Genomic DNA, 12,804 nt, shown 5'->3' on the forward strand with positions numbered 1-12,804 from the left:
CGGCTGTAAGATTATCTTTTACATACATTTTATGTGTATTATTTAAGATCAGGCGGAAACACTGTGTCCTTGGGATGTCAGCTGTTTGGCCCCGGTCAGTTTAGTGTGTGCCAACAGGTTTGAAGGCTTCAGGTGAAAGCCTTTCAGACAAGATCTGGGGGGAAAAAATCTCAACCCCATTTCCCCTGTGTTAGTCATATTCCTTTTGAGAAGATGTTCCAATGAATGCCTTTTACACTTGAGTATTTATTTTAACGATGAGGCTGAAAGTAAGTATTACTACGATTTAATATGTTGATTTTATATTTTAAAAAGGTAAAATAAATCTGTCAATGCTTCCCGAAGCCCAAGATAACGTCTGCAAAGGTCTATTTGGCGATTCATTCGTATTTGTCGCTCTAGTTAAGAAGGCCCTTTTTTTTCTATTTGGGGGTTTCCCTTTCCTGTAGTGTGTTGTATAGGTTTTGGTGCATGTAAATGGTCTGTAAAGGCAAAAATCCTATGGTTCCCTGCAGAGATGTTAGTTTTAATGCTGGACATGTCATTGGATGTTAACATTCAATGATCGAGGTTGTACCCATATATTTTCTGATAAGTGGATAACATAAAAAATATCGTTGTCATATCCACATGTCGTTTTATTGGTGAAAAGACTGAAAAAGATGGAGGTCATATCCATATATAGTCCGAAAAGTGGATACCGTAAAAACCTTTAGCAGTTATGTCCATTTATAGTTTAGTGAGTGGAAAAAATGTCCACATTTATTTATTCGATAGTTTAACAAAGACTAGTTGTGGCTTGTAGGACAGCTTGTATGTGTGTGTACCGAGTTTAAAAATCTGTTGTTTGATTGTGTGTTTTGTGATTGTGTGGATTGTGAATCTCCCCTCAATCCCGTTACATTTCAGTATCCACCCTTGTAAGAAGTATTAGTTTTATTTCTGTCTCTTTTTTCCTTTTTGGAAGACAACCAACTATGGGTAGTTGAGCAGAGCCTGTATCCCTTAAGTGTTAATCTGGAGTCAAGTATGTACACTTAGACCACTGCTACAGTCTCGAGGCTTTAAGTGCACACTAATGGGAGACGCAGGCCAGAGTGAGAACTGTATCCAAGGCAGTGTGTGTACTCAGGGCACCTGAGTTCCTGCTAACCTGCTTCTACCTGCACCACTGACCCTGCAACAGCCACCAAACCGCTCACTGACACTCAACCATCTGGGGTCAGGTTGAGTATTTAACCCTCACACTCTGTTCTCCTGGAGCGAGACGTTTCTGCCCTCTTCACCGATGCCTCTCGCAACAGCTCTTGTTGTTTATGGCAACCACAAGTTTGGTTTAGATTCATGCCTTGTCAGATAGCAAGAATTCCCGCTTCCCACTCACCCGTCCGAGGCTCGCTCAGGAAAGGTCGGCTTTTATTATCTCCAGCAACTACGAATTTTGTAATACTTGTAGGTGCCAGGTGGGTCGGTTGCTATGACAGAACGGGGAAAAAATGCATTAAAACTCAACTAGCGTTTCATCGTGTGGGATTCAGCAACTCTTTATCAGATGGTTGTCGCCAGAGTCCGAACATGTTTGGTGGACTGCACAGTGTTGACCTTTCCTTTCATTTCTCGTTTGCCAAAATTCCAGATTTTGTGTTTGTCTTTTCTTTTTGTTGTACCTCCTTTTTCTTTTGTCTCCCTTTTTGTCTTGCTCTCTGTCAGACAGCTGCAAGCCTGAACCAGCAACAGTTAGTCTGAAAGCGATCTGTGTGCTGAGCTCCGTGTTGGAGGGTGTCAGCTTGACAAGGCTTTGCACATTATAAAGAATAACAAGCGTTTGCAGCGCCTCGTGGTCGGCCATATTGGTTTGTTTCTCAATCGTCTAAATTTGTCTGTAAAATAATTCCCAATGTAGTTCCTTTTTCATCAGAAATGTTCTACAGTTCTGTTTGGCTGTCACACACAGAATTGTTAATCACATTAATAATTTCTGAATGATTTACAATAGAATTAGGGCTGTAACACGCGGTTATTTCATCAATCAATTGATCGGCTGTTATTTCTAGATGAATCAATTAATCTGTTATGTGAAATGTGTTTTGCCCAAAAATATCCACTTTATTGGAAATAAAATAGAAAAGGAAAGGAAAACTCCTAATTTGAAAAGCAGTTTATTTCATCATAGGTGTGTTATGAACGTAATCAATATATTTTTTATTTTGTGTCATATTACTACACAATTTATATGAATCAGAATACTTTTATTCGTCCTAGCGGGAACATTTTCATTTATCACAGCAAAAAGAGCCAAAGACAGCTTAATATTACACCCAAGATACAAAAATATATACAAAAATTACACAATTTTACAAAATACACAAAAATAGAACTCAGAAACAGTGGACCTCAGAGGTCTCTGAGGTTTATTTATATCTATGTTCAACTAAGACAGTAAAAATTCAGATTACTGAAAAGATGACACTTTTTTTTCTGCAAGGATTATGATGAACAAACTTGATTTCAATGGAACAATGTATTTAGTCCTCTGGAACACTTAATAATAATAATAACGTCATCTCAAAGTGCTTCACAATGCTATGAGGGAGAAAAAAAAGAGAAATGAGACAAATTAAATACATTTAAAAACAAAACAAACTAGGCAGTTTTGTTTTAAAAAGATAAACAACGGGTTAAGAGCCTAACCTTCACAGTTAATTTGCAATGTGAGAAACCTTTAATCTGGGTATTCATCTCATTGTCCTATTACGCAGAGAAAGTTCAGTTAAAGGCTCCAGTTACGCGGTGCTAATGTCAGCTGAAATGAGTCGATAAAATCTCCAAAAAGGATGTGCTAATATATCTGTGTATATCTCGTGGCTCCTGGGGATTATGTGCAGGCTCTGTGATGGATGGAGCGACTTACTGACATCCTGCTTTTCCAATCCTGTCCGTGCTGAAGGAGAACACTGGAGCTGCAAGGTTAGCCCTGGGTAAATGTGTGATGATGTCTGCAGGGACAGCTGGTATTTCATGGTCTTTCTCTGAGTTTGTTGTTGAGTTACTTCAGCTCACATTTAGGGTTCTGTTGGGTCGTGAAGGAAGGCTGTGGTATGTGGCACAGATGAGTCTGATAGTTCTCAGTCTTTTGATTTCAGCACACTTTTCTGGCCTTCTGTCTTAATTCCGGCTATTCCTGTTTAAGACCTGTCTTAAAGCTTTCTGCTTCTTTTCTTTTTCACCTCACTTGCTGCTCTTTCTTCCTTCTTTACCACCATTTTAATTTCTCCCTGAACCCCCCTCAGTCTTATGGTATAGTTCCCTAGTATGAAACAAAGCCCATAAAGATAGCCATCCCAGATCAAAGACCCATGCTGTCCCATAAAGCAGGATCAAAGCCTGATGTGAGCATGACATTGTCATAACTTCTCATAAGCTGGCTGAGCAGCTCTCAGCTCTCAGCTGGATAAAGATGGTTCACTGCTGCTGGCTGCTGGAGGTTCCTGTAGCCCTTTTAAAAAGGATAAACCACTACATGTGTTCAGACTGGGGCAAAATGGATTTGGCTCTGTAGGCATTTGTTTTCTTTGATCAGTTTGAGGTGTACTTTATAGACTAGTTAGATAAACGTTTTGCTGAGTGGTTGCACTACATTTTTGTTAGTAAAGCTCATCATTAAAAGACATTTGTTTGGCCCCGGCCGTGGCACGACTGGCTGGGGCGACCCGGGTTCGATTCCCGACCCGTGGACCTTTCCGGATCCCAGCCCGACTCTCTCTCCCACTTTCCTGTCACTCTCCACTGTCCTATCCGATTAAAGGCAAAAAGCCCCCAAAAAATATCTTTAAAAAAAAAAAAAGACATTTGTTGATTTATAAACATTTTTAATTTACAAGTCTTTAACTTGAGGCGTCTGATTTGCAGAGGCGAGGCTCATCTGTCAAAAACAGGAGCTGTCTGTCGTCGTGGCGGCAGCAGGCTTACAGATAAAATGAGCCGTGGCAAATTGAAAAAAAAAGTGGACGAGTGCGAACAAGCGTTTACTCTTTATTCCAAATGATCTTACCAAAACACCGTCACCAGACTGAACAAACCTCACCAACTGCACCACATGCAAATCAATCAGTCAGTCAAGGAATTAGCGGCTCTCTGAATGCTGCTGTGGGAATCCCCAGATGTTTTGGAGAATTTCTTTTAAGGTGTGATGGAATCTATTTGTTTATGTTGCTAGGGTTTAAATACATACAGTATAAACTGATGGGAGAGATAATAATATAGTTTGCATACTTGCGCGTAAAGATAAAACAGAGAAGTTCCTTTAAGGTTTGAGGCTACTTTTACAGGACTTTTAATAACATTTGATCAAGTTAAGAAAACACATATAAATGCACAATGTTTGAAACATACTTCCTGTACAGTAAATGTACCTTCTCCCAGGCTGTAAAAGTCACTACTAATAATATTGTTTGGCTTTATTTTGATCCTCATTTGAATTGCTGCACATTTTTATTTCTATAACCAAGTAATGTGTTGATTTATGTTTTAACTTACCATTTAATCCATAACATTTCATGAAATTTACCATTACAGTTTGAGGTTTACATATTCAGATATATTTTCACTACAGCAGTTTAGAACATTAAGACTTTGTGTTTGATATCAGACTGAGAAAAGCTAAGTGCAACCAATGACCTCTTATAACATTTAAATAAAAAAGATTAAGTTCATTATGTTAAACGTAATTTGACATTCCATATTAACTGTAGACTTCATTTGGACTCCACTGAAATGTACCTGTAGTATTTTATATGCAGCAAATCCATATTTTTAAAAGCAGATATTCAAATTATTTGTCAGTAGAACTCAACATTTATTTTATAGTAAGTTGATGTTCCTGATTAAAATGTATCTACAGTACATGCATTCATTAATTGCAATTATTTTATCTTTCCAAATTCCCAAGAACCCGGCAACGCCGATTTTTGTGATAAACACCAAGTTTCTTTCTCTCTTACTTTTTTTCTGCACTGTGTTTTCCTCCCCAGCACTTTGTAAACCTGCTCTTGGAATTTTCCAGACCCCTCCACCCCCAGTAATCTCCCTTCCTATCACACAGGGGAGGACAGGTTTTCACCAGGCCGTCATCATTAGGGCTTCTAGCTTCAGGGCCTATCTGGGGCCAGGACTGCTAAGTCATCCTGGTCCAAAAAGCATCCAATGTCATCTTTGTTCGGTTCTCTGAGATACACTTGATATTCCTTTTGAATAACGATTGATAAATAGGGCTGGTTCTCAGTCAGGTACAAGGTCTCTTTATTTTGGCAGAGCTGCTCAAAACCGAACCAAAGAAATCAATAAAAGAAATCTAGATATAGTTTTGCAAAAAATGACCAAAAAAGGGTTTAGAAGTCATAAGAAAAGTAATAGGGAACAAGTAAGTGACCCCCACAGTTGAACCACAACAAAAGCAGGACAATATATTGGCCGCAGGCTTTGGCTAAGTGGAAAAATAAACAAAAAATAAATCTTTCTCTCCTTTCTTCTAATGAATGAGATCAAGAACAATCAGTGTGAAGCTTCAGGCAGTGTCAACACTGGATCACATGACAGGAAACGGTAAAGGACTCGGGTATAGACCAGATAGTAGTTTGTACTGGCTGTATCGTGTAGGACTGACCGTTTGGACCTAAGGTGTACAAAAAGGTTGTGTTTCTTTCATTTATTAACAATTTATAAAAAATAAATTACAACATTACACATAATGGTAAAAATCTTTATCTTATCTTTCAGCATCTTCACACAGGATACAGTCACAGTAGTAGTCAACCATATCACTGCTGATGTATTTAATGTGGTACAACAACACGTTATATGTCTCTTTAATTTGTGTCAACCACAGACCTTATTTCGAGCTATTTTTCAAAATCCTTTGGAGAAATCCCATTGACTCTGAGACGAGGGAACCGGAAGTGGTAAAATGCTAATTCACTTCCGGGTTTTACTCCTAAGGTATTGAAATGTTCACATTTTTTTTCAATACTCGATATTATTGATGCTATTCGGTTGGACATTTAAAGAACACAAGTGCGGTACCAAGCCCTAAATGTGGTCCTACCTAGACATCCATCCCTCTTTTTTAATGCATGGTGAAACACTTGGTTAATGTATTTGTTAAAAGATGGCTATCTGACTCACGTTTGCTATAAAAGAGGAACTCACTGTAGAGGAAAAGCTTTGAAGCTTATTCTGACCTTATTTTAACCGTTTCTGCTTAATGGCTGTTGTTTTTTTGCCCGTCAGACTTCTGTTCTAGCGAGAAGTATTACCACATGCCCATGGGAGGAAGTTGAAGGATCTTTGGTGCAGCCGCAGGTGAAAACCATTGGTTCCACTTCTGGAGGTCTTCTAGGAACCCCAGTTGTTCTCAATGGCCACACATACCCACTCAACCGTGCAGTGCAGGGTTGGCAGGTCAAGAAGGATTTCTAGATTCATGTTTTCTGGCCAGGAACATTAAACCATCTGGAACGGGGATTCGTTCTTGCACTGCCCTCCAGTTATAGCCCATAGTTTGCCCTGTAGTACAAAAACACGTAAATGGCTATAGTTTTTATAGCATATGATCCTAGATGTTGTTTTTCTTCCGCTTAAAAGATAATCTTGTAATGTTTCTGCAACATGTGCGGGGCTCTGGGTCTGCGGCGAGGAGCAGCCATGATGAAGTTGTCACACTGACTGGCAGCCTGTAACTATTGGCTACAGTGCTGAAATCCTGTATGCCTGGAATTTTTGCGCTCCCATATTTCACCTCCAAGAATTTAAGGGAATGGCAGGTGCAGCCAGAAAAGGCCACGCTCACCACGGGATACACACATGCACACACAGCGACTTCCATTTGTACTGCTTCAGAATAAAGGTAGATCAAAAGCTGAAACAATAAATACAGTTTTAGATAAGGTGATAAAATGTATTTTCTTAGCCTAACAAAATGCATTTAACACGTTCATAAATATAAGAACGCTCCTTAATTAATAAATTTTAATTACTTAAAGAATACTAATACTTAATATATTCAAAAACATATTCAAGTAAATAACAGGATTAAAGGCAACATTTTACAGTCATCAATTGGACAAAAATATAATAATCTACATAGGAGAAAGTATGGAAAACATTCCTCACAATATAAATATTTAACATTCTTAACTTTAGCCTCACATTTCCAGTGTAGGGCTGAGTTCTAAAGAAAACTAAATATCACAATATTTGCGACCAAATACCTCAAGATTGTTATTATAGGGCTGTTGATGCTTTATCTACACAATGACAATTTTGATAATAATCGTCAGTAATGTGTATTATTTGACTTAGTGAGAATAATCCAAAAATAAAAAAAGGCTACACGTCTGGTACATTCAGAATATTACATCACATTATTGTAGTGCCTCCTTTAAAACAAGGAAAAAACAATACTTATAATGTTTTTATTTTCAAATTCTAAAAAGACATCTTGTCTGGAATCACAAAATACATATAATATCGATGAATTTGCCACATTTTTACTTTTTTAGCAAATTCCAAAAATGTTGCATTTATAAAACTAAAGTCAATAGCTTTCGTTCTCATTATATCGGTCTATTTTCACACATTGACTTCCATTTAAATCCTTCAGAAAGTTTGTGCTTTGTTTCTTACAGTAAATCATACCTTTATCATACTGTAGCGGATAATCAAATAAATAAAATAGGAACTTAAACTGAAACTGACGCTGGGGCACCAGTAAGCAAATCTTAACACAGGATGTCAGTGTCCAGGCAAGAACGTCGTCTTTGTTCATTTATTTTCTTATGTTCCAAAAATACAACTCTTCAAGAACAATGGTTTCACCTCTGGGGCATTTCCTACATCTCCTCTGGTAGAAAAGCATTTGCTCAAGTTGGTGAACAACTCCCAAAATGAAATAATAGAACCACTTTAATTAAATAAACTAAATATAATACATTTACCATAAACAAAACAGCAAGAACATAAGTGTTTAAATATTAAATAATATAAATCAAGATATAGCTCCAACACATAACGCTTCAGTTATCCTATATTATAAATAAATAAAAACATTAAGAGACACTTTGAATTTTCTAAATAGTAACATCTAGTCATTGCTGATATATAAAACTAGCACTAGTACACAGATTAAAGGAACAATAAAGTCCCTCTACATAACAGTTACTACACTCACAATGCCATGAAGTGCCCGATGTCTGTGGCTCTGTGGTGATAATGAGCGGAGAGTGTCCCCAGCTGACCTCCATTTAACCTCTGTGTTTAAAGAGCACAGGCCTGCTCCAGAGTTTATGGGAGGCCTGCTGGAAACGTGAAGCCCTGCGAATCATTCAGTGTTACCCATGAACCTCAGAACATCTAGCTGCCCGGTAACGTCTTATCAACAGACTGCAGTTTCTCTGCTAATGCGACACTGACCCTTAGATTTCCTCTGAGAAAAAAGTATTTCAATTTTCTTTTGGTCATTTTTGTTTGTCACTTTTTGGGGGTAAAACTCTCCGATCAACAGAAGTGAGTGAATAACTTATAGAAAACATTCAGCATCCACTTTATAACTCTTCTTCTTATTTTTCTCATAGTTATTGATTTATATGCATAAAAGAGTTTACACTTTTACATTTGATTACTACTTACGCTTCTCCACTAAACTCATCATCATTCACTTTCAAGCCTTTTTGTTGGCTTGTAAGCTACTTTAAAGGCCCTATTTAGACTTTATTGTATACATATAGGAAAACTTTAAGAGTATATTCAAACGTTATACTTGTTTATTTACCTGTCACTGCTTCAAAATCTGATTTAGTTTTATTCCCTCTAACATTTACAATGTCATTAATGTCGTCCTAGCACACACTCTGGCTCTGAGTGTCAATGTCCCTCTCTGTACGCTGGTTAAACCATAAGAGAATTATATAAATATACACACACAAGGCGACATTTTAGCCACACTGCGGTGTTTTTGTGCCCAACCAGTGTCATGATGTCATCCGTAGGGGGGTTGTGCTGGGAGTCTGGACCTATTTCATGGCTAGGTCGAGCCTCTAATTGTGTGCAGCGTTCCAGCGAGGCACTAATCAGGGCGAGGCGGGCTGGCAGCCTGACGGGTGACACTAATTGCTCCTGCTCCGACCTGAAGGCCTTGTTCGCCAAGTATTTACCCGCCCGTCTGTTGACAGTTAGGCGCCCCCCCCCCCCACCCACACTCCTGACTGAACCCTGCCGGCACACATACACACTCCTTTAAAATAACACACACATTACAGACTCGTGCACATTTATTGGCAAACATTGTACTAGACGTAAAAGTACAAAAGTATATGCATCACATTCTAACAAAACTAATACATATCATGCAGAATGGCGTATTTCAGAATCATATATATAGACAATATATATTAAATGATTGTCTCTTGGTAAATGTGGGGCTTATTTGAATTACTGTATATATTGCTGGATAACTAAAATAATGTATTTTATTTCTGGGAATAATGTAAATCTGCAGCTCGGATAGTAAATACATTGTATTTATGTATTTTGCAGCCAAAATCTTACATTTTATACAATTTATACCACCTTTCACTCGCCAGTTTTACTTTAATTTCTAATGTTTATATAAATATTCTTGTCCTTTTTTTAATGTATATTTTACCATTCTAAAAGGGAACAACAAAACCCAATGTTAATATTTAGTTCCAATGCAATGCAAACACTGGTCTAGGTCTAGGTTTATTGGTCGATTAAAGCAGCTCTCCCTGTACTGCAGAAAGTTCAAACGGTATAAATATCTGGGGACTTGCATTATACCAGCACGTGTGTGTGTGTTGAAAAGGGGTTACACACAGCCAGCTCACCTTCACACACAGTCCGTCCCCCCGTCAGCACAGTGCTGAGTGAGCGGCCGGCGGTCTGTGTTTACCTTATTAATTAGCCCAGTGATCCTGAAACACTCTCCCCATGGTAAATAGAATAACACTGAAAGGTTAGTCAGGGCCGGTGGGGAGAGGGAAGGAAAATAAGAAGGGGAAGGGGGGGGGGCAGAAGCCGGAGAGAGACTGCATTTCAGGTTTGTTTTCAAGGCATCATGAGTAGAAGAGATCACAGAGCTGGGGAGGAAACCCGACGCTGTGGGTTGTCATCCTGCTGAATTTAGAGCCTCTGTGATCATCAGTCAACACTACTTCTCTGTTGCTCACCGCCAACCACTGCTCGGGTGTTTTTTTTACCCTTTTCTATGCGCTTCAGGTCATTTCAGTTGTTTCTTTCTCTGCTTTTGGACTTAAACAACAAATAGAAGTCTTGGGGAATAATCACCTTCCCAGATCTTGAATTCATCTCCCATGATCGCTAGGAAAAGGTCGCCTGAGTTTTATGACAACATCATAAATTCTTGCTAGTGACTCGACGTATTCTCCATCTATTCCTCTTTGTTGTGTCTTTCGCCAAATTTCCCGTTCAGGTATGCTGCACGTCTTTCCAATTGGCAGAAATTGATTCAGATCGGAGACCAAAACTCAAAACAGACCTTCAGTAGATAAATAGATATGCCTGAAAGCGCTTTTACAAATCCGTTCCAACTATTTCCAATAACTCGTCTCCTCCTTTTCGGGCCATATCTGCGTCTTGGGGTCTGCAGTTCAAGGCCATACATGGGAAGCCAAGAGACGGAGCACAGGAAGAAGAATAATATTAGCAAAACAGAATTTTTCCTTGGCTACCAGTCCCAACGAGGGCAGGGAAAATGTGCTTTTCATTAGGCAATGTTGGTTTAAACCAGGTGGAAGGTCAATGTATAGTGAAGGGAGAGTCCACCTTATGGAAGTAGTCAGTCATAATAATATAATCAAGAATAATTCAATATTTCAGAGCAAAAACAACAGAATCTCATTTATAAGTCGTGTAATTTAAAGATAGTGACGTTACATTAAATTGGAGCCTTAAACTCACCTTCCATCTGCTGTCTTATAAATGTCCAGTAAAACTATGGAAGAGATTTACAGCCTTCCTACAACCCTACTCACCCGTTGAGCAAAATTCCTCCCCAATAGCACCAGTTTATTCGTGCCTCTCATTACCAGTAACTATAACATTCTGCAGATTTGACTTCAATGAGAAAAATGGGGCAGAAGTACGACAACAACCTTTTCTGGACAGATTTCTGAAATCACAGCAGTAATGGCCGGAGCACTAATGACCTCAGAACTCACTTCCTGTTCCTCTGTGCAGTGTGGCGGGGTTAACTCAGGACGCTATTTCTATAGGAGGGAGGGGTATTAGCGCCAGGCATGAGGGGGAGGGGGAATTGCACGAATAAATTGTATTTAATTTTGCATTTGAAGAAAAAAAAAGGTTGTAGAGACACTATTAGGTTTACTTATTAAGTGGAACTTTGACCATGAAAAAAACAAATTCTAAAAGAAATATAAAAACACTGAAAATAAGCCTTTATTCTTTATACAATTACACTTGATTAACGACATTTTGATCTAATACTTCATTCTCAAAATGCAAAATGAATATTGTGATTAGTTTTTTTCTTATGCATGACAATACTCAATAACAACTTTATACACCACATTTAAACTTAATTATCAACATTTTGACATGTTCAAATTCAACAGACACTGGAATGGCTATGTAGAGACAAAGATTTAAGAAAAGAGGTCTCTTAATTTTTTCCGGAGCTGTATCAGAAGACTGTCTAACAAATATTTACTATGAAGGGGCAATCACAGCTAACAAAATATAGTAGCATGATATTATTAACATGGAGTGGGCAAAAAATAGCATTTTAACTTAAATATCAATGTAAGGTGTGAATACGCTATAAACATATTTTTGAATGTAAAAGTGTCCAGTTATCAAGCAACATAAGAAACTATGGATCTGTGAGTTCTCTGCCAGCCAGAGCTGATTTCTTATAGTTTATTTATACAATTTTCTGGCAGAATGTTCTACAAGGATGGGTGGGTCTGCATGAGTAACATTAGCATATCCAGGATATCACACTCAGTACTTGCTGTACACGCTCTCCTCCCTCGGTGTTCTCTCCACACACACTAGTTCTCATATCCCCCCGACCTTAAACCCACATGACTTATCTCCTTCAGCCCTGCTGTGATCAGGTGGCCCTATCTGATTCTCTCTGTCCCTCCTCTTCCCCTCCACCCGGGGCGTTTGCTGCTCCCGGCAAAACCGGACGCTTCCCCGCCGCTCCCAGGAGGAGCTGACGAGAAGTCCAGATAGATCCTGAGCAGTATGAGGAGGCCACATAAGAGGATATAAGACAGTAGAGTCTCATTAAGTGTGTGTGTGTCCACCGAAAGCTGATGTTGCCTACTCTCAATCCATTCAGATCGTAAATGTTTAATTTCTTGTGTGAGTTGTCTGTGTGTCACATGTATAGCAGAAACAGAACCAGCCTATGAATCACATCTGAAAGGGATTTGGAAAAAAAGGCAGAGAGCATTATGACAAGTTGACCTGAGAGTGGTTTCGACAGCCACGTCAGTCTTAATGTTTCACTGGTCTCGTACCAAAGGTGTGTGCGGCTGCTAGTAAAAGAAAGAAGAGTAGGGAATATGAAAAAAAGATGTCCGTTCTCGCTCCAAAGTCTCTGCAAATCTGTTTTTTATCTCCTTTTGCTTTGATTCCAAGATGTAAGCCTGATTTATCTCCCGTCTTTTTGTTTTTCAGCCCTGCAAGGCCCTTTCGATTCCCCAAAAGGTGAGACCTGCCAAAAAACTGCTCCTCTTGCGT

At 38.8% G+C, this 12,804-nt stretch overlaps 1 protein-coding gene across 4 annotated transcripts in view; it reads left to right on the forward strand.

Annotated features, from left to right (window-relative positions):
* disp1 (dispatched homolog 1 (Drosophila)) overlaps positions 1–12,804 on the forward strand; it is an 89,693-nt gene that overhangs the window by 66,637 nt on the left and 10,252 nt on the right. For all 4 annotated transcript variants that reach the window (XM_063902859.1, XM_063902857.1, XM_063902861.1 and 1 more), the window contains one exon: positions 12,742–12,771. In XM_063902859.1, the coding sequence (XP_063758929.1) occupies positions 12,742–12,771 (30 nt within the window). The remainder of the gene's footprint in view (positions 1–12,741; positions 12,772–12,804) is intronic.

This window comes from Eleginops maclovinus, chromosome 15 (genome assembly GCF_036324505.1).
Source record: "Eleginops maclovinus isolate JMC-PN-2008 ecotype Puerto Natales chromosome 15, JC_Emac_rtc_rv5, whole genome shotgun sequence".
Taxonomy (NCBI): Eukaryota; Metazoa; Chordata; class Actinopteri; order Perciformes; family Eleginopidae; genus Eleginops; species Eleginops maclovinus.